Below are 21824 nucleotides of genomic sequence, written 5' to 3' on the forward strand. Positions count from 1 at the left end.
TAGTTTGAATATTACTTAACTTGTGTATCTGATGTTCTCTGTTGGTCAGATTGAGAATTATATATTTTTGGAAAAGATTCCACTGAAATGATGTTATGTCTGTGTCAGTACATTATATCAGGAGTTACATGATATCGATTTGTCCCATTACTGGTGGCGATAAAAGATGATTTGGTTAAGGAGGTGACTGCCAGGTGTCTACACTGTTGATTTACTCTTTTTCCCTTTTGGGGAGATATTTTAAGACTATGTAAATACTGTTTCTCAAAATACTTCCACTAATTTTAACATAAAATTATGTTCTCTAAGGTTTTCTTTGTTTCAAGGAACAGAGCCTTTTTCATTCAAAGGAGGCAGTGGTCAATTTAAATGTTTCTGTGTTTAGTCATCTTGACCCTGAAGTTGCCTTTTTAAAGGCAACTTGATTCTGAATTTTTTTTATAGTCGATATATATTTTTATGATTGCCTTTTATCTTTTATTCTATAGAGCATTAACTACTGTAAAAGTGTATCATGCATTTTCTTTTTTTTACCTGTTTTACTTCCTCATCTTATAGTCAGTGGAACATGAGGACATAATTGGATTAGCTTTTTTTTTTTTTTGCGGTATGCGGGCCTCTCACTGTCGTGGCCTCTCCTGATGCGGAGCACAGGCTCCGGACGCGCAGGCTCAGCGGCCATGGCTCATGGGCCCAGCCGCTCCGCGGCGTGTGGGATCTTCTCGGACTGGGGCACAAACCCGTGTCCCCTGCATCGGCAGGCAGACTCTCAACCACTGTGCCACCAGGGAAGCCCAGGATTAGCTATTTTTTTCTTTTCTATCTTGAACAAACACTTGACATTTAAACCTAGTGGAGTAACCTGAATCCCAATAACATTTCGGGATAGTATCTTTTCCAAAAGGATGAAGAGAAAATATATTGGTAAATCTTGGAATTTGGTTAGATATTGATTTCTTAAAACAATCTAATAGGGTTTTTCACTTTCATTACAACTTTCTTCTCTGTTAGGTAATTGCTTTCCATGCTGTGCATTCCTTAAAGTTCCAGGCTTTCTTCCTTATTCTAGTGTTTATAAGGTGTGTCCCGTTTGACAGTATATACAAGGTTCTGGTTTAGATAGAACCTTTTCCTCCAGAGTCAGTACAATACCGTGGCTAACTAATTCTGAGCAAGCTGGGCTTTGTTTGTCTGTCTGCTTTTTGACAAGATCTCTCACTTTTTAAAATTGAAAAATTGAAATTGGGTGTTCTGGCAATATCCGGTTTGGTTTTTTGTTTTTTACTAATTTTAGGTCTGGAAAAGAACATTAGGAAATCTATAACGGGTGTTGTAATTTAGCTAAAATTTGTGTCACCTCAGGATAATACCTTTGACGTTTCTGCTGATCATATTTAGAAATTAATCCTAGTAGCTGATGAGCCCCAAAAGAGAATCCATGGAACTAATACACTTTCAATAGTTTTTATTTCCTTTAGGATAAGAAAGTTTAACTTTAGATACCAGCCACTTGACAAAATCCTGCTTACTTTTTGTTTCTTGACCGGTAGACTTCGTTCATTTGTAAAACGTTTACTGAATTTATTTAATTCGGTGTATAGTCTAGGGGCTGGAGATGCAAAGACTCACTGCTTCTCTTAAGGATGTTCTTTCATTTTCTTCTTAATGCCATCTGGGGCTGATCTGGACACTTGGAGGGATTTGTGGGAAATTCTTATTCTTTTTAGAAGTGCCTTACAACTAGTAACAGTGAATGATAAAAGGTGAATAAGAAAAAGATATTACTGTGTCCAGTTTAGAGTAGTAGAATGTTTTGTTTTATAAATAATCTGTAAATCTATAACTTAATAATTCCGACTTCAGATTGGTCTTCTATAACACAAGTGAATAGAAATCATAGTCTTTGTAGAAATGTGTTACCTTCAATTTCATTGCTTAAAAATGATAAGGTGTAGCTTTCCCTCTTTCATTGATATTAGAAACGCTTAAAAGTAATAAACAGTATATGCTCATTTAGTAATTTAGTATTGAGAACAAATATTGCAAATAGTCTAGTTTGTACATTTCGGGAGAATTTCTCAGAGTGGTATTTATATATAAAATACTTAGATTGTTTCTGATTTGAATGTGACTTGATTTTCAGTAAGAATCTTTAAACTTTTAAGTATTAATGGAAAATATTAAAATCGTAGATGAATAGACCTTCTAACACCTTGTTTGAGTTCCTTTGTGGCATTTCAGCATTGCTGATTTTATTAGCTTTGGTTTGGAATTTCTTCTTTAGTGGTTGAAATGCAAGCCCTGCAGTGGAGTAATTTCTTTTTTCCCTCTTGAAACATCACATAGAAGAATGCTGTATACTGAAACAATTAGGGTGGGTCCTACTATGTCATTCTTGTGAGCCTCCATCAGTAGTAGCCTTGCAAAGGCTGTCCTTTCTTGTTTGAATAATGATCTCATTTTGAAAGTGCCTTTACATTTTTCTGCATAAGTGATATGATACACTATCTAATCCACAGTCTTCATAGATTATTAACTCCTGAAGCAAGAGAGATGCAGCTGTCCTCAATGATTCAAAATAATTTCTGTTTAGGGAAATTTGTTTAATTTTTTTTTTGAGTATGAATATGTTGAATCCACAAGTTTTGGCATACTTCAGGCAGAGCAAAGAAGTTATATCCTGAAAGTAATCTGACTTGGGAGAAGTTTATAAGTGGATCTATTATTTCTTCAGCCAACTCTCATATTTAACTTACCCTATAACCTAACCTAAGGACTTTTTTTTTTTTTTTTAATCTAAGTTTGTTGCATTTTTAACTTATATACTCTGTGGGGTGTGGTAAATAAGTCAAGAGTTTGGAGCTCCTACTGAAGGAGAAATTGTAAACTTAGACCATTATTAATCTGAGCAAGATATGATTTCTTGGGAGTTGTTTTTCATTTTCAAATTGAAGTGGGCTTCTGAACTTAAATTACCAAATAATTCTGTTCCATAATGGAATGCTCCCCTTTTGCCTGTATTTTCAATCAGATATATTGTTACTAATTAGTATTTAAGAAATGAAGGAAAACTGGGAAATTTGGAAAATCATATCTTGTTTATAGTTTCTGAATATATTTTAAACTGTATCTTAATCAAAGTAGTTAAGTTTTACTTAGATCTCGTTCATTTGGGAGTCTTTAATAATTTTCACGGTTTATATTGAAATATTATTAGATATGAAAAAGAATGATTTGTCAAGAAAATTGATTAGAAAAGGCTGGAGGATGATTGTTTAATAATTTTAAAAGCACTTTTGTAGCACCTGCTTCCACTGTATAGGTCCAATGAAAATAAATAAAATAGCTCTGATGTATCAGTTTTAAGCTCTTTCTCATCTGTTAAAAAGCCACCTCTTAAGAACTCCAGCTGTGGAATACTCTGCTATTGGATTTGTGAGTTTGGGACCCTTGCAAATACCTAGTTAGATTGTATTTCTTGAGACATTCAGTATTCAGCTCTTTTTCTTTTTTGTGCTCCTTTCCTCTTGCCGTCCCTCATGTTCCTACTCAATGTGATTCTACTACAGAATACTGTTTGAAGACTTCAGGATTTAAAATCTGTTGGAAACTTACAATGGAAAATAGCTGCCTGGTAGGCTCATAGCTTTTGTAGTTATTTGTTTGGTAGCTCACGTTGGATGGCGGTTTCACCCCCTTGACTTCTTTAGATTTGTTTTTTCATTTCTTTGCTTAAATTCTGGAAATGACAGATTTGATGGTTAAATTTGTAGGTTTTCTTTTCTTAGTCCAAACTGTTTACATTGTTCACTTGTAGAGACTTGAACATATTCCTAAAGTACAGAAGGGTTATTAGCTCATTCCTTCATCTTCAGGCTTTAAAAAAAAAAAAAATTTAGTCTAACTGTTGTTAGGTAATGGAATAACCATTCCTTTTCAGCTGCTGGCATATTTCCAAACTGGCCGGCAGAGCCAGGAGGAAATGAAGGCATTAAAAACTAACTTTGGTTGGTTGCCACCTTCTTAGTGCTGAGACTATAACCTTTGTTGGTTGATTGATAGAGAACAGGAGAGCACAATCCTCGTTCCACTAACAGGTAAGGAACCCTTGTGATGACCAGTTGGTGTGAGAGAGACATTATTTGATAGCATTTTTTCTTAATTTATCCCCAAATATAACATGTCCCTGAAGTCACATAGTGTGACTGCCTGCGTTCCATCCAGCAGGAATACGCAGCACCCTTCTGTTTAGAGTGAGATCTGAAATTTAATACTCATGTATCACTCTGTACCACAAAGTATAATTGATCTGTTTTCTACGGTTAAAATTTATCCTGCAGTCCCTGTAACTTTAAATACCTATCTGTCTGTCTTATTCTCCTTTCAGCTTTTCCTTGCTCAGATGCTGTGTCCTTTGAACTTCCTTCTCTTAGTTACCTAATCTCTATAATAAAGTAAACGATTTTCCAGTATCTTTATCATCATCTGTTATTTGGGTATATCTTACTGCTTAAATTTCTGCATTGTAGCCATTAATGATTATTTCCTGGTCCTTCTTGACCCCAAACCAAATGATCATATGTTTGAAAAAAGATTTTTAGTCTGTATTGCCTGTATCCGCAATTCTGCCCTCCCGCTTTTAAATATGAGTGCTTGAAGAATAAATCTTTTTCAGTGACAGTAGTCATAGCTTGGTAAAATTCAGGTTTCGTTTTATATTGCTATAATATGGGACTGTAGTCTGATTAACTCTTTAAATTACTGAAAACTTAAAAACCGAGAACAAATCCAGCTTCTTAGACAATTCCCAAGGTTTAGTGGTATTCCCGTTAATATGCTTGATTATTCTGTTTCTACTTTGCAATCCGTCTTCTTCTCTTTGACAGAAGAGTTAATTGGGACTTCCTTGATATATCCGAGGTCGAGTGCCTTTCCCTGTCCCTTTAAGACAACTGATCTTGTTTTCCAGTCCTAATTGATCATTTTTGGATTTGGTCTTCCACTTGAAGTTGGGTGGTTTGTCACAGAACATGTTACGGCTTAGACCAAGATAGGTCCCTTCTTAATAGTGACTGAGGAATGAGTCATTTGTGGTGACAGACTTCTAAAATTCAAATTAAGAAGGCACTAAGGAAAGTATGCCCAAATGTAGCTCCTTTTTATTCTGAGGATAAGTCATTACAAGCTCAAATGACCAGAGAATGTAATTTCTTAATAAGAATTTTTTCTTAAATCTATATTCAGCTCTCTATTTCAGTGCTTCTCTCCTACCAGAGGTGCAAGGAGTGATCCTAGAACCACAGATACAGCCAAGACCACGGAGAGCTTTTGACGTCAGGGGTCCACTTTCTCCACTGAACCCTTGGAGGCAGAATATCCAGCTTCTGGAGAGAGTTGGGAAAGGATAATAAACAAGTGGGTGCTTTCCATTATTTACTTGGGTTTATTTATAGATTGGAGTGTCCTTCCATTGCCCATTTAATTCTACTGTTAAACTCCTTGGGTTCATATAAGAACCAAGTGGGGCTGCAATCTGTTTGTTTTTCTAAGAATGCTAACTAGTGCCCGTTCAGAAAGGAGACCTAAAGTTTATTTTAATTTTCTCTCCAGATAATTAAAGCAGTGGGTGATTTGGGGGCACTTGATTTGGTGAATGCCTGTGTAGTCCACAGGAATTTTTAAAAGGAAATATTTGCCCATTTTAGCCTTTACTGGTATTAGTGTACTTCTAAGTGCTCTTTTATATTCCAGTATTTAAGAAGTTTCTTTATTTCGTCTTTGGGCAAGCTGGGCATCTGAATTCTCCTAATTTACACAGTCTGATGTCCAGGTGTTATCCTGCCATGTTAGTGAGAACTTTTTGGTCTTTTTCCTACCTCGAACTTTAGGACTTCAAATTAAGTAGATCTTTAAACAAGATGCAATGATAGTACCATTATGGTTTTACTGTCAAGTCTAGGCTTCATTCTTTAATAAGATACATATGAATGAATATGAGTTTCAGGATAAAACAAGGCAAAAGAGCCTTTTCCTAGATTTTCCCCATGGCATTAAGATGGTTTTCTCTTAGTTTCTTCGATGCCAAGGGTAGGATTTGATTCCAGGAAGTTCTTATCACCTACAGTGGGTAGAACGTGAAGTTGGTGCCTTTGGCAGGTTTTCATTTCTCCTTGGTGGATCCCTTCTGTGACTCCAGGTATCTTGATAATGGGAGACCGGTTTATTTGTTCTCTAATTGCCCAGATTTCTTTCAACTGGTAAACATCACACTTCAGCAAAAGGAACTCTTCTAGCAGAGCCTTCATGGATGATATCTGTCACACATGCAGCAGCTGCAGTTTGGAAGGCAGTGGTGAACGGAGCCATGCATTATATCTAGAAGACACAAGGATGAGAGAGCCACCTGATCTTGCCATTGATAAACTTTAAGATTTACTCTGGTGTACTCTTGATCTGGAAACGGAAAGGCTCAAATAATGACGTAATTTTTTCAGATTGGAATTTTACATGGCCATGAAAATAATTCCTTTTTATTCAGAAGACTGAAATAGAGGAAGCATGAGAGACACCTTTCTTTAAAAAGCAGCTCTCTGTATCTGTTTCACTTAAAAGATTTGTGGGATTGAAAATCACCTTAATGAAGCAGGCAGACTTTTTATTTTTTAGTAGTCTGGGAGATCCAGAAATCGTAATGAAACTGTCTTTTGTTGCCTGACACTGAAAGGAACTAGGAAATATAAAGGGTGAACTTCTTAATTATTCCCAAATTACTTTTAATATTAGGATGCACTTTTTTAACTTTTTCTAGTCTTGGGCCTTATTCTTATTTGTCAAATCAACAAAGATTAATCCGGCATAGGAGTAGAGACGTCTTTGAGTTCAGGCTTCAAAAGTAGTAAATACCTGTTAAACTTGAGGTATCGTTCTGCATTGCAGGCATTCTAAAGTTGAATGATAACTGAAAAAAAAGAGGTATTTCATAGAGCAAAAGCAATTAGTAGTAGTAGGATAAGCCTCTGTGTGTGAATAAGTGTTGCAAGATAGTTATCCAAACTATCGATAAATTGATGGCAGTAGTGATCAAAATGCTTTATTTCTCTTTTTGGTATCTATTTAACTGGTCAGTCGAAAGCTGTTAAAGCAGTTTTTAAAAGTTATGCAGTGCTGCCAGTTTGTTTTATTTGGTATAAATTTTAAGAATAGAAATTCTAGAGATAATAATATGGAAGCATCTAAATGGCTTAGGAATCTTAAAGGTTTTGGAAACCCACATTTGCTAGATTATAACCTGGCCTTTAGTCTTCTCGGCTATTTGTGAGGCCTTGTTTTCCCCTCATTTATTATAAATACACTTTTGTATGTACAGTACTTAAAAGTAAGTTTAAAAGATCAATTTGAACTAAAATTTCCCTAGAGAGCTCTGAATTCCCATAAACAATTACAGCTTTTTACTCTTGATTTGTTTCTGTTAAAAGTTAGTAAGATAGTTGTTACAAACACACATAAATTAAAAAACAACTACTCACTCAACATTTTAGAAAGAACTCAGGGAACTGAAAGTGAGATTTGCTTGGAAATTTAGTTGAACTCTTTGAACCGCAGTACAAACGAGTTTATGGCCTGTGAGGTCATTATTAGCCTTTTGTTTCAGTTTTGAAGAAGTGATTTAAACTCTTAATCCCATTAATCTCATGCTTTGATTAAATTTTAGCTTTGTTCCTTAAAGTGTGCAAAAGAAATGAAGTGCATTTCTATTCATCTCGTGCCACTAAAAGCTATTTAAAAGTGAAACTTTATGTATATTAATGTGAACTGATGTGTTTAAACTTTTATTTTGATACATTTTCCTTTCAGATTTTTAAATATTTCGTGTCACAATATGCAATCCAATATTTTTCAGTGTTTATTTTATGGATATTACTACAAGCTAATTTTTTTCTAGAATGACTGTGTAATATTTGTATTATGTGATCCTTTGAAAAACTAATAAATATTTTCTCCATAAAAAAATGCACTTACTGATAAATGGCTTATTTTTCTTTCAGGCGTAGAAAATGGAAACTACAACAGTATTTTTAAGTGTATTTTAATTTTATGTGTCTTCCTCTAAGTATTTCTGAATATATATCCTGTCCTTGTATATGTTAAAATCTTCTGAGAAAAAAAATTATTTTAAATTGTTGAATTAAAATGATTCTCATTGGGTCACCCAGTGCCAAATGTAGGAAATAGGTGATCTATTTAGTTTATTTTTGCATTTTCCTGATTAGCTTCATCTTAGCTTTGTTTCCAGAATTGGATTGTTTTAGATGCCGTTTTTGTATGCCAGTTTTGCAAACCATTAAAACTCTTGAGCTAATATCATAGATATCAGGAGTAATATGGTCACATCTTTTAAAGTGAGATCTTGATAAACAAAGACCCTCACAAAATAGCATACAAAAGACAGTTCCTCTATTCAGAAAAAGAATATTTGAAAATAACGGCTGATTGGAGAGCTACCCAATTTGTGGGTGCTGTTAATAGGAGAAGAAAATGTTTTATATTTTAATGTTCTCCTTGAACAAATAATTGTAGGAGGGGAAATCTTAGAGTCTCTTGCTTTTAACCTTATCAAAACAACATGGAAAAGGATAAAATTGGGTTTTAATGATTCTCGTCTTTATATCTACATAAACTTAATCAAAGCCACTGGAACAATTTACCTTTCCTATGCAGAGTCTGCTAGAAGCAAGAGGAGATTTCCCTTTTGATTTGAAGAAAACTCATAAGAAGTGGACTCCTAAAATTAAAAATGAACATTATGATAGGGTCCTAAGCAAGAAATAAAAGTTTGATTAATGACAATTTGTGGATTAAAATGAAAGAATTTGGCTCCCTGAAGAAATTATACTCTGAAAGATGAGAATTATAAAAGGAAATTATGATTTAGAATAGCTGCTGTATTCGTGGGGGGTGGTGGCGGGAGAGGAGCTAAAATTCTCGGCTTTATTAGTCTGGTAAGTTTGGGAAAGATGAGTAAAGATTGTGTGGATAAAATTTTGTTTTTAGATTTAAAGCTATTAAAAGCTTTACAGACATAATGTATTTCTATGGAAGATGGAAGGCTGTATTTTCCTTGAATACAAAAAAGTTTATAAGTCTTAACTATATGTGTATAGAAGGGTAGGGTTGGGGGGTTAAATAAAAATCTTGCACTGGAAATTTCAAACATTGTAAAAATAATGGTGAAATGAGAGTTTTAAATAATTTCCATTACAGGGACTTTTCCCTACACTGTCAATAGCTTCAAAATAAAAACATTACAGAATGTTGAACATGGCTTTATCTCCGAGGTGTAAGAACGTAGGCTTATTGTCTCACCATGATTCATGGGATTAGCTATAGGAAAAAGTTTTGTTTTGTTCTTTAGTGAGGAAACAGTTTTTTTTTAATGTAGCTTCTGTTTTAAAAAAGGTAAAGGTAACATAAGCAGTGTGCCTGCAAAGTACTGACCCTTGTAGCTTATTGTTAAATATGTGCACAGATCTTACTGTATTTTGCTGTATTGAAACAATTGAGCAAAATGTCAAGCGATTTCTTGATTTTTTAAAATTCAGGTATTTTTATTTCCCATTTAAAAAAATTCACATTAACGTAGTCCTGAAATGTGAACGATTTGTGTTTCCCAAGTAAGCACATAGGTGCTCTTTAAAGTTTTTTCCCACTAAATGTACATCTAAGGTAATTAGATCACTGCAGTAAAAAAACGCTAGGGAACTATGAAGGGTGCATCGGAGTTTTCAGGAATTACGATCAAAGGGATCTCTACTCAAGAGGTAAGGTATGGCATAGGTAGAAAAAATGTTCAAAATGTGTTCAGTGCAATGTCTGATGATAAAGTAAACTACAACAGATATCCTTTGATTTTCAGACAGATGTAGAATTAGGAAAATAATTTTTCTTAAAAATCTCTCTCAGAGAAGAGCAATGGATAAACCACAGATTTGTTTTTGCATGACTTTGGAGTGCATTTAGAAACAAATATCTGCAGACATTGTACCCTTTTGGTACCTGGCCTGAATATATCCCATGGCATCTCCTACCCTTACTCTCGTAATGTTTATGATCCATATTTAATTTAGTATTTCTTAAGCCCTGAGAACTGTTAAAATATTGTACTTTGAATGGAAAGTTGAGTACAGATTCCTTGAGCTTATTGCCTGGCTTCATGTTTGCTGTGTCTGCCTGTTTTTTGTTCAATGAAACCTAGAATTTAGAAAACAGTAGCTGTACTGAGTAATTTTAACTTCGATTTGAGAAATTCAAGTTTTATAAACATTCACTTACACTGTAATTCGGGAATCTGTTATATTAAGGATTAAGAAATAATATTGTTGGCTAGTATATAAAATTGTTCAGACAAGAAAGTTATACCGTTGTTCTGTAAGGTATATTAAGTAGGTTCAAAGAATCAAGTGTTAGTGTAATATGTAGTATATCTAGAAACAAAGGAAAATGCAGTATTCAGTACAGGTGAGCTAAAAAAATGATTTAGAATTTTTTTCTAGAATTACATTACTAGTATAATTTACTCAATAGATGGCAGTATAGAAAACAGAGTAACCTTCCATCCTATCTTTTTGATTCTTTTTATAAGGACATCAGCTCGTGGACATTTGGCTTTTATTTAAAATAGTTTGCTGTCTGTTCTGCATTTGCCTTTATGCAGAGCAAATGATCATATTGCTATGATCTAGTGACAGCACTCACCACATCAGTGAGGTAGCTGATTCCATGTTCAGGGATGCTCTGATGGTAAGAAGTTGACCCAGAATATGCTTCATGTCATTTTTTATTTGAAAATTACCTTAGAAATTAGCTAGATTAGCATCCTTATCTGTAAAATAAAATATGTAAAATTTTACGTACAAGATTATTGATATCTGGGAACAGTACATGTATTTCTAATATCACATAGTTTATTAAAGGTCTGCTGTAGGATTCAAGTCTCTTGACTCCAGGCTCAGAGATCTGTACTTAACTGTACTTTATTGCCTCATCACGTTAGTCCTGGTTCTGGGCAACGTAGAGCGAGTCTGATGCCCTTCAAATATGATAGCCTTCAGGTATCTTAAGATGGCTGTTACACTCCATCAATTCCAAGCGCAAGTTTCCCGCCCCCCCAACAGATTAAGCACACCTCCATTTTTTTTTTTTTTTTGCTCTTATTCATGTAGCATGGTTTTGAAATCCTTAAGAGTTTTGTCGATCTCTGAACATGCTTCAGTTTATTCTTCTTCTTAACGTGTGACACTGAACCAACACAGTAGATGCTCAGCTTGTGTTTAGCCCTGTGACTCATACCATTTTGTTTATCCTTACGTATTTAGCCAGTCAGGTGCTTAATTTTACGAGATTCTCTTGGACAAAAGAGTTACATAGTGATATACAAAGAATTTTGTTTCAAAAAATTAGGCCAGTACAGACTGATGTGCACAGTTCAGAGGAAAAAAATTTACTCAAGGTAATAGCTAAGACCTTGAGAAAGCAATCAAAGAAGTACCATCTTCACTTCAATTATTAATTTTGACTCATATAACTATAAATTCCATATTAAATGGCTTGTGTAATGTAAAATGTTATTTTTCAGGTTGTCCTTAGTAATTTAAGAGGAGCCAGGCCCTTTGGAGCTAAACTGTTGACACGGTACTGACGTTGAGAAGAAAATGAACTTGTGTTTAGTAACATAATTAAAACTAGAAAGGAAAGTCACTGCTTCAGTGGAGAAGTTTGAGATACACCCCGAACAGCTGAAGATGGTGGAGAAGTGGCCCTGGAAGTCTGAGAGTGTGACCAAAATTCTAATGAAAGCACAGTCTTATGTTGCTTCTTGAAATGTAGTGCAAATACTCAAGCAACGTTGTTTTGGTATAACAGTGTTTTAAGTTACCAGTTAAATAGCTTTTCCCCCCCAGATTTTAAACTGAGCTCCAGGAAGACACAAGGTGTTTACTTAATGGTTGCATGTACCTTTAGGCATGCGTACCTTCGTTTGAGAAATACTGGTTTGAGACAGGTTGTGTTCTACCTTACCGGAGTTAGAATTTGGGGACAAATGAGGGAGAAAGAAAAGAACAACCATTTACATGCCTACTCTGTGCAGCTTTTGCTAAGTGCTTTACATATATTTATCTAATTAGATCCGGTTGACCTATGAGAAAGGTAATTTTTTATTTTACACACAAAGATGCTGAAACTCGGAGGTTACAACGCCTGCCCAAGGGCACATAATCAAGCAACGAAAATGGGGTTTAAAAGATTTATCAAAATCTAAAGAATTGTATCACACCATTGATTGTCAAATATCTTTGCCAAAAAAAATGCATATTCTCAGGAAAATTTCACATAGAACCTCAGTGTTTAAAGTAGATAAAAGGGATTTTTGATTTAATATGCATTTTTTGAGAGTAGTTTTACAGAAAAATCGACCAGAAAGTACAGTCCTCCCCCTGCCCCCGCCCTCATTTATACAATTTTCCTTACCGTAGTTTGCTCTATTGTTGACATCTTGTGTGGTGTATTTTGTTACAATTAATGAACTAATACTGATGCATCATTACTAGTTGAAATCCATAGTTTACATTAGGGTTCACTCGTGTCATACAGTTCTGCAGGTTTTGCCATATACATAATGTCATGTATCATAGTTACAGTGTCATACAGAATAGTTTCACCTGCCTACAAATGGTGTTCCACCTATACTCATCCTTCCCTTCCCGCCCCTCCCCACCTCTGGCAATCTGTAGTTTTGTTTTTAGCCTTCTCAGGCTGGTTTCCTTCATTTAGCGATATACAGTGTCTTTTTGTGACTTGATAACATATTTCTTTTCATTACTGAATGGGATTCCATCATATAGATTTACCACAGTTTGTTTATCCATTCATCTTTGAAGGACATCTTGATTGCTTCCAATGTTTGGCACTTATGAACAAAGTTGCTATAAACATTTATATGTAGGTGTTTGGAGGACAGATTTCAACTCATTGGGAAAAATACCTAGTAGTGAAATTGCTGGATCTTACGGTAAAGCCTATGCCTAGCTTTGTGAGCAACTGCCCAGCTGTCTTCCAAAGTGGTTGGACTATTTTGCCTTCCCACCAGCAATGAACCAGAGTTCCTGTTGTCCTATCTCCTTGCAGGCGTATGGTGGTGTCAGTGTTTTGGATTGTAGTCCCACTGATAGGTGTATAGTTGCATCTTACTGTTTTATTTGCAGTTCTCTAATGATTATATATATATATATATATATATATGTATATATACGTATATATATGTATATATACATACGTATATATACCATATATATATATGTATATATATATATATATATATATATATATATATATATCCTCTTCAGGGAGGTGTCTTTTCAGATCTTTTGCCCATTTAAAAAATCAGTTTTCTTTCTGTTGAGTTTTAAAAGTTTTTTGAATGTTTTGGATATCAGTCCTATACCAGATAAGTGTTTTGCAAGTATTTTCCCCTAGTCTGTGGCTTGTCTTCATTCTCTTAACAGTGTCTCTTAGAGAGCAGAAGTTTTAAATTTTAATGAAGCCAACTTCATCAATTTTTTTTCTTTTTTCTATTTTGTGCTTTTAGTGGAGTATCTAAGAACTCATTGTCAAACCCATGGTGACCTAGATTTTCTCCTGTGTTATCTTCAGGAAGTTTCACAGTTTTGAGTTTTACCTTTGGGCCTGTGATCCATTGAGTTAACTTTTGTGAAAGGTGTAAGGCCAGTGTTTAGGAAAAAACTGTCCTTTTTCCTTTGAATTTTCTTTGCTCCTTTTTCAAAGATCAGTTGACTATATTTGTATGTATCTATTTCTGGGTCCTTTATTCTGTTCTATTGGTCTGTTCTTTTGCTGATACTACACTGTGTTGAATACTATAGTTTTTCGGTATGTCTTAAAATTGGGTGTCAAACTTCTAACTTTGTTCTTCAGTATTGTACCTACTATTCTAGCTCTTCTACCTTTTCATATAGACTTTAGAATCAGTTTGTCCACAAATGACTTGCTGGGGTTTTTATTGGGATTGCATTGGATCTAAAGATCAAGTTGGGAAGAACCGACATCTAACCATATTTAGTCTTCCTATCTATGAACATGCAGTTACTCTCCATTTATTTAGATCTTTTTGATTTTTCGTCAGCATTTTGTACTTTTTCCTCACATAGACACATTTTCTTAGATTTACACCTAAGTATTTTTTTTTTTTTTTTTTTTTGGTGCTGGTGCAAATGGTGTATTTTAAATTCCAGTTGTTTGTTGCTGATATATAGGAAAACAATTAACTTTACCTGTATCTTGCAACCTTGCTATAGTTGCCTACTAATTGCAGGTATTTTTTCCTTGCTTTAGGGACTTTCGGTATACACGGTCATGTCTTCTGGAAACAAAGACAGTTTTATGTTTTCCTTCTCAGTCTTTATACCTTTCACTTCCTTTGCTTATTGCATTGGCTAGGACTTCCCACAACAATGTTGAATAAGAATGGTAAGAGGGGACTTGCTTGTCTTGTTCATGATATTGGGTGGAAAGCATCTAGTTTCTCACCAATATGTATGATGTTAGCTGTAGGTTTTTTGTAGATATTCTTTATCACATTAAGGAAGTTCCCCTCTAGTTCTGGTTCCTCAAAGGTTTTTTGTTTGTGTGTTTTTTTTTAAATCATGAGTTGGTGTTGACTTTTGTCAAATGCTTTTTCTGTACGTATTGATATGATCATGTTTTTTCTTTAGTTGTTAATGTTTCTAATTGATTTTTGAATACTAAATCAGCTTTACGTATGTAGAATAAATGGAACTTGGCCATGGTGTATAATTCTTTTTTTCTTTTTAAATTAATTAATTAAATTACTTTTTTGGCTGTGTTGGGTCATTGTTGCTGCACGCAGGCTTTCTGGTTGCGGTGAGCAGGGGCTACTCTTCGTTGTGGTGTGCAGGCTTCTCATAGCGGTGGCTTCTCTTGTTGCGGAGCATGGGCTCTAGGCGCACAGGCTTCAGTAGTTGTGGCACGTGAGCTCAGTAGTTGTGTCACCCGGGCTCTAGAGAGCAGGCTCAGTAGTTGGGGCGCACGGGCCTCGTTGCTCCGCGGCATGTGGGATATTCCCGGCCCAGGGCTCGAACCCGTGTCCCCTGTATTGGCAGGTGGATTCTTAACCACTGCGCCACCAGGGAAGCCCGTGTATAATTGTTTTTACATATTATTGCATTCAATTTGTTGATATTTTCTCAAGGATTTTTGTAGCAAGGTTAATGAGACACTGGTCTGTAATTGTCCTTTCTTGTAATGTCTTGTCTGATTTTGATATTAGACTTGCCTCATAGAATGAGTGAGGAATCGTTCTCGTTGTTTCTATTTTCTGAAAGAGATTGTACACAACTGGTGTCATTTTATACAACATTTGGTAGAATTCATCAGTGAAACCATCTGGGCTTTGTATTTTCTGCTTGGGAAGGTTATTAATTGTCAATTCAGTTTCTTTAATAGATGTAAGCCTTTTCAGTTTGTTTCTTGTGTAAGTTTTGGTAGATTATGTCTCTTAAGGAATTGGTTCATTTCATCGAAGTTGTCAAATTTGTGGAGATAGAGTTGTTCATAATACTCCTTACTATCCTTTTAATATCCATGGGATCAGTAGTAGTGGCTCCTCTTCCTTTGTGATATTAGTGGTTTGTGTCTTCCTTCATTTTATTTGTTAGCCCAGCTAGAGATTTATCAATTTTATTGATAAAATAACCAGACTTTGGTTTTGTTGATTTTTCTCTGTTTTACTGTTTTCAGTTTCATTGACTTCTCTAACTTTTATTTCTTTTCTTCTACTTGCCTTAGGTTTATGTCGCTCTTCTAAGCACTGTTTTTGCTGTATCCCAGAATTTTGGTAAATTCTTTTTTCGTGTTCTTTTAGTTTGAAATATTTAAAAGTTTCTTTTGAGACTTTTGAAACCAATGTATCATTTAGAGGTGTTGTTTAATTTCTAACTATTAGGGGCTTTTCATTTATCTGTAAATACTTGGTATCTTACTAATTTTAGTTTAATTCCCTTGTGTCTGAGAGCGTACTTTTAGTATGCTTTCTATTCTTTTAAAATTTTGTGGTGTGTTTTATGGCCCTTAATCTTGGTGAATTCTCCATGTGAGCTTGAGAAGGTATATTTTGTTGTTGGATGAAGTAATCTTTAGATGTCAGTTAGATCCCGTTGATTGATGGTGCTGTTCAGTTCAACTGTCTTTACAGATTTTCTGCCTGCTGGATCCGTCAGTTACTGGTGGAGCGGTGTTGAAGTCTTTTAAGTATAATAGTGGATTCATCAATTTCTCATTTCAGTTCTGTCAGTTTTTGGCTCACATATATTGATGCTCTGTTGTTAAGCAAACATATATTAAGGATTGTTATATCTTCATGGAGACTTGACTCCTTCATTGTTTTGTAATATGCCCCTCTTTATCCCTGATAACTTTTCCTTGTTCTGAAGTCTGGTTTTCCTGAAATTAATGTGGTTATTCTAGCTTTCTTTTTTTTTTTCTTTTTGGGTACGCGGGCCTCTCACTGCCATGGCCTCTCCTGTTGTGGAGCACAGGCTCCGGACGCGCAGGCTCAGCGGCATGTGGGATCTTCCCAGACCCGCGTCCCCTGCATCAGCAGGCGGACTCCCAACCACTGCGCCACCAGAGAAGCCCTATTCTAGCTTTCTTTTAATTAGTATTATCACAGTATCTTTCTTATCCCTTTACTTTTAATCTACCTGTATCTTTGTATTTAATGTGGATTTTTTATAGACAACATACAGTTAGGTCTTTCTTTTCTTTAATCCATTTGACAGCCTCTGTCTTGTAATTGGTATATTTCAACCATTTACATTTAAAGCAATATTGATGTAGTTAGATTTATATCTATCTTGTTTGTAACTTTTCTGTTCATTGGCTTTGTCCTTTTAAAATTTATTTTGCCTTACACTCTATTTCTGTCTTCTTTGATATTAAGTATAATTCCAATTTAGTTTGAGTCCTAACATTTACACGTAGTGGTGCTTTGCTAGGCGCCTTCTAAAAGCATTTCACTACTTTAATTTGATTCATTTAATTCTCTTGAGCATCCACTTATCAAATTTCATGCATCTCCCAAGCATTGGAGATACTGAGATGCTTCTACCCCCATACCCTTCTTTTCAAAGGCTTTTTCCCATTGTTGTCTAGAGCCTGGATCTATCTGTTGTATCTTGTCAAGGATTTTGTGGCTTTAGTATTTTCTATGAGCAAATTTCCCTCTCCACTGGATCATTCCCATCACCATCTAATTATGCTGTCATATGTTATCTTAAGAAAAGGAAGCGGGACTTTCATGGCAGTCCCGTGGTTAAGACTCTACACTTCCAATGCAGGGGATGTGGGTTCGATCCCTGGTTGGGGAACTAAGATCCCGCATGCCATGTGGTGTGGCCAAAAGAGGAAAAAAAAAAAAGAGAAAAAAAAAGGAAGCCAACTTGACCTTTTCTTCACCCTCTAACTTCTACTGCAGTCTCTACTCACATTTATTACCAAGAATTGTCTACTCATATTGTTACAATTTCTCAAATTTTATTTACTTCTCAGTCTATCCCGATGTGGCTTTTGCATCTCAGACCACTGTGACTGCTCTTATCAAAGTTACCCAGGTCCTCCCTGTTGCCAGATCCCCTGGATGCTTACCTGTGCCTTCTGACCTCAGCAGAATTCAGTGTAGTTGAACACTCCCACCTTCTGAAATGCCCTTCTCAGTCCTTGAGTTTTTCCTCTCACCTCTTCTACCTTTGCACTTAGATGATTTTATCCATTCCCATGGCTTAATACTTTTTTTAACTCCCCCAATTTTTATCCCCTGCCCAGCCGCCTCCTCAAAGCTCCAGTCTTGATATCCACTTGGATATCAAGTGGTTTAATTAAACTACTTAAATTAAAAAAACATGTTCAACCTTGGACTGTTTTTCTCTTCATCTCAGTGCAGAATCGTGATGTTCATCTCATGTGAAAAACCATGGAGTGGTCTCTTCCTCACCTCCCATGTACAATCTATTTGTTTTTCGTTAGTCCAGTTGTTTGTTTTGGGACTTTTTTTTTTTTTTAACATTGTTACTATTGTTTACAGCAGTTTTAGGTTTACAGAAAAATTGACCAGAAAGTACAGAGAGTTTCTATATTAATTCCCCTTCCCTCGTTTCCCTTGCTACCGTCTTGCATTAGTTTGGTACGTTTGTTGTAGTTGAACCAGTTTTGATACATTCAGTAGTTTACATTCGGGTTCACTCTTTGTGTCAACAGTTCTGTGGGTTTTGCTAAACGTGTAGTTTCATGTATCCACCATTAGGATATTTTATCACCACCTCAATCCCTGGCACCTACTGATGTTTTTACTGTCTCTCTAGTTTTGTCCGTCTCAGGATGTCATATAGTTGGAATCATACAGTATGTAGCCTTTTCTGCTGGTTTCTTTCACTTAGCAACATGCAGTTAAGGATTGTCCTTATCTCTGTGTGGCTTGATAGCACATTTCTTTTTATTACGGTATAGATCTGCCAGTTTCTCCTTCACCTATTGAAGGACATCTTGGTTGCTTTCACTTTTTGGCACTTATGAGTAAAGAAAGCTACTGTAAACATTTGTGTGCAGGTGTTTTGAGGACGTCAGTTTTCAATGCATTTGGGAAAATACCTAGTAGTGCGACTGCTGGATCTTAAATGGTAAGCCTATGCTCAGATTTCTAAGAAACCACCAAACTGTATTCCAAAGTGGCTGTCCCATTTTGCATTCCCACCAGCAGTAAATGAGAATTCCTGTTCTACATCCTTGCCAGCGTTTGGTGTTGTCAGTGTTTTGAATTGTAGCCACTTTGATAGCTGTGTGGTGGTATCTCACTGTTTTAATTTGCAGTCCCCTAATGGCATGATACTGAGCATCTTTTCATATGCTTATTTTCCGTCTCTGTATCCTCTTCAGTGTTGAGATAAGGCCAGCGTTGAGCTTGATACATCTTTTTCCCAATATGGATGTTTATTTGTTCTAACAGCGTCTTTTGAAAAGACTGTCCTTTCACCTTTGAATTGCCTTTACTCTTTTTTTCAAAGATCAGATCTACCTCCTAAATCTCTCAGACCTGTCCAACGTCTCACCATTTCCATCTACCAACTTCTGTTCCAGGCTGCCGTAGTCCCTCGCCTGAACGATTGCAGTAGGCCTCGCTGGTCTCCTTGTTTTACCTCGTGACTTCTGTGTTCTTCATAGAATAGGATTTATGATGATTTTAAAGTATAAATAAAATCGTAACTGTTTCCTGCTGAATACTCAGTGCTCTTCTTTGTAAAAACTATAAAATCCAAATACTTTATCATGGCCTACGACCTCACCTCCAGCTTTACCCTTACTCCTGCTCTCCAGCCAGGCTTGGGTGTATTTCATTTAGTCTCTAAATTGTTTATCCCCTATCTTAGGGGATTCCCAGTGACTGGAATGCCCCTTCCTCTGCTTTTAGGTCTCAGCTTAAATGTTTCCTTTTCAGAGATGCCTTCCCTAGTCACTGTAGCTAAACATTCAGTTCTACATCTTGACCTCCATTCTCTGATACTGATTCCTTCCTAGTATTTTTCTCAGTTTAAAAGCATATGTTGTTTATCGATTTATCGCCTGACTTCCTGAGACCAGGGATCACGTCTGTCTTGTTTATACTGTTTCTTAGCACCTGGCAGACTAGCTGTCACACAGTAGGCACTGAACAGATATTTCAGTGAGGAAGACGTAGGCAGCCTTTGCGATGCCCACATCTAGTGAGGGGGATCCACACGTAAATAGGTGAATTGTAGTGCCACTTTAATGCTGTTGCATAGTTGTTGTAGTCCTGGAAAGTAAGCAATAGAAGACTAAAAAAAGAAGAAATCTGTGGGATTCTTTCTCAGTAGTGTGAAGTGGTGATTACAGAGGTCAATTTATGAAGTCCTACTACCTAGGCTTATTTATGAAGCCTTACTGCCTAGGCCATAAATAAAGTTAATATTATTTAATAAGGGGGTCAACATAACTTTCATCCAAGCAGTACGAGACTTAGGATATTAAGTGTTCCAGAAACCATCGATCTGTACTGACAGTATGGGTGCTTGAGGGACAGTCTCGAGCCCACCGAGAGATGGTCCAGCGTACTGACTGAGCTTTGGCTAGAGAGTCAGTGTTTGGTTTTGAGTACTCAGTGCTGCCATTCGCCCTGGGCAAGTTGTTTAACCTCTGTGCGCCATCAGTTTCCTCATTTGTGAAGGAGCTAATAAACATGCACAGGGTTACAGGGTTGTTATGAGGATTAAACAGACTATATAAAGCATTTTTCCATGTGCCAGATACTGAAATAAACAGGAAAGTGTTTCCGTCATTTAACTAAAATTTTATTATTTTAGAATACACTTACCTTGAGTAATATGCAGCTTTCTCAACAGGTACCTCCCTTCCTACTTTAAAGAGAGAGACTTCATTCTGATGCCAGACATGAATCTTACCTTTGCAGCGCCCATCCTTTTTATCCTCTACCTGTGCTGTATGTTACATTACCTCTGCTTTCTCAGATGTCCTAAAAAAAAATCTCAGATGATTTTTTTATTCCTTTTCATAATTCTTCCTTTCAACTAGATCTTTCTCATACGCACAAAAACATGTTGAAGTGTCTCCAATTTAAAGAAAATGGTTTCTAACTGTAGGCACTGCCCCACCTCTTCCTGTATGTATGCAAACGTAACATTCTGTATAACATTCTCTTTGTTTCTTTCAATGCCAGTCACTTCTCAGTCTACTCCAAGCTTGTTTCTACCTCTTAACTTCATTGAAATAATACTATCGAGGTGATCGGTGACTTTCTCACTGAATCAAACAGACTGTTTTCATACCTTGTCATACGTGTGCTCTCAGCATTCAGCGTGATTGATGGAATTTTCCTCTTCTGACGTTTCGGACTCTTGAGTCTTCACTCTGATTTCCTCATATCTCTCTGGCTGGTTCTTAGTCTGTACTGCAGGCCCATTCTTTGCCCAGGCTTTACTTTACGTATTGGAGTTTCTAAGGCTGTTTCCTCAGTCGTTATCTTTTAGTTCTTTGCGTCTCTATCCATACTCTTAAGACTAATTACCTTTATACTGATGACTCAAGTTCAGTAATACTGGCCCAACTTTAGAGATCGAACGACCTACTTGTTATCTCTTTTCCTTTCTGTGTGCCCCAAGGGCACTTCAAACATATATGAATTTATGATCTTTCCCCCCTCAAATGTGGTCTTCCTTTAGCATTCCCCAGTTTAGACTATCGCCCCCTGCATCCAAGTTATGCATGCTGGGATCCTAGGTAACATTCTGCATACGTGTATTCCTCACACCTCCTTTACCCCATCTGTCATCCAGTCCTGTTGATTTTTGTGTCTGAAATCTCAGTAACCTACTTCTCTGTTGTCAGTGTCCTGGCTTCGTCTGTTATTTCCTAACTTGAACCATAAGAGTTCTAATCGGTCTCCTCCTTGTGCTAATCAAATTCATTCTCCACAGTACAGCCAGAGTGATGTGTCTCAAGATACGAGTTTGATTGACATTATACCTTTATATATATTATACTTTTAATTAAAACAATCAGCTGCTTCCTATTGCTCTTAGAATCCACGGCTAGAATAGAGACAAAAATCCTTAATGTCATTTGTGAAACCCAGAAAGACTAAGTTCTTATTTACCTCTCTGCTCTCATCCTTGGTCACTTACTGTTTTTACTGTCTCTCCCTCATC

At 36.1% G+C, this 21824-nt stretch overlaps 1 protein-coding gene across 5 annotated transcripts in view; it reads left to right on the forward strand.

Annotated features, from left to right (window-relative positions):
- The window catches only part of TSC22D1 (TSC22 domain family member 1), a 137030-nt gene that overhangs the window by 27108 nt on the left and 88098 nt on the right, over window positions 1–21824 (forward strand). The window contains exons 2-3 of one of the 5 annotated variants that reach the window (XR_004346648.1): window positions 5245–5415; window positions 6244–8015. The exons of 1 other annotated variant lie outside the window; for it this stretch is intronic. Coding sequence is in view for 3 of the 4 variants with exons in the window: in XM_032610983.1 (XP_032466874.1) it covers window positions 5258–5408 (151 nt within the window). In the remaining variant the exon portion in view is untranslated. Of the gene's footprint in view, window positions 1–5244; window positions 8016–21824 lie in introns of those variants that run through there. 3 more of the 5 variants (XM_032610983.1, XM_032610984.1, XM_032610982.1) reach the window with 3 other exon arrangements.

This window comes from Phocoena sinus, chromosome 18 (assembly GCF_008692025.1).
Source record: "Phocoena sinus isolate mPhoSin1 chromosome 18, mPhoSin1.pri, whole genome shotgun sequence".
Taxonomy (NCBI): Eukaryota; Metazoa; Chordata; class Mammalia; order Artiodactyla; family Phocoenidae; genus Phocoena; species Phocoena sinus.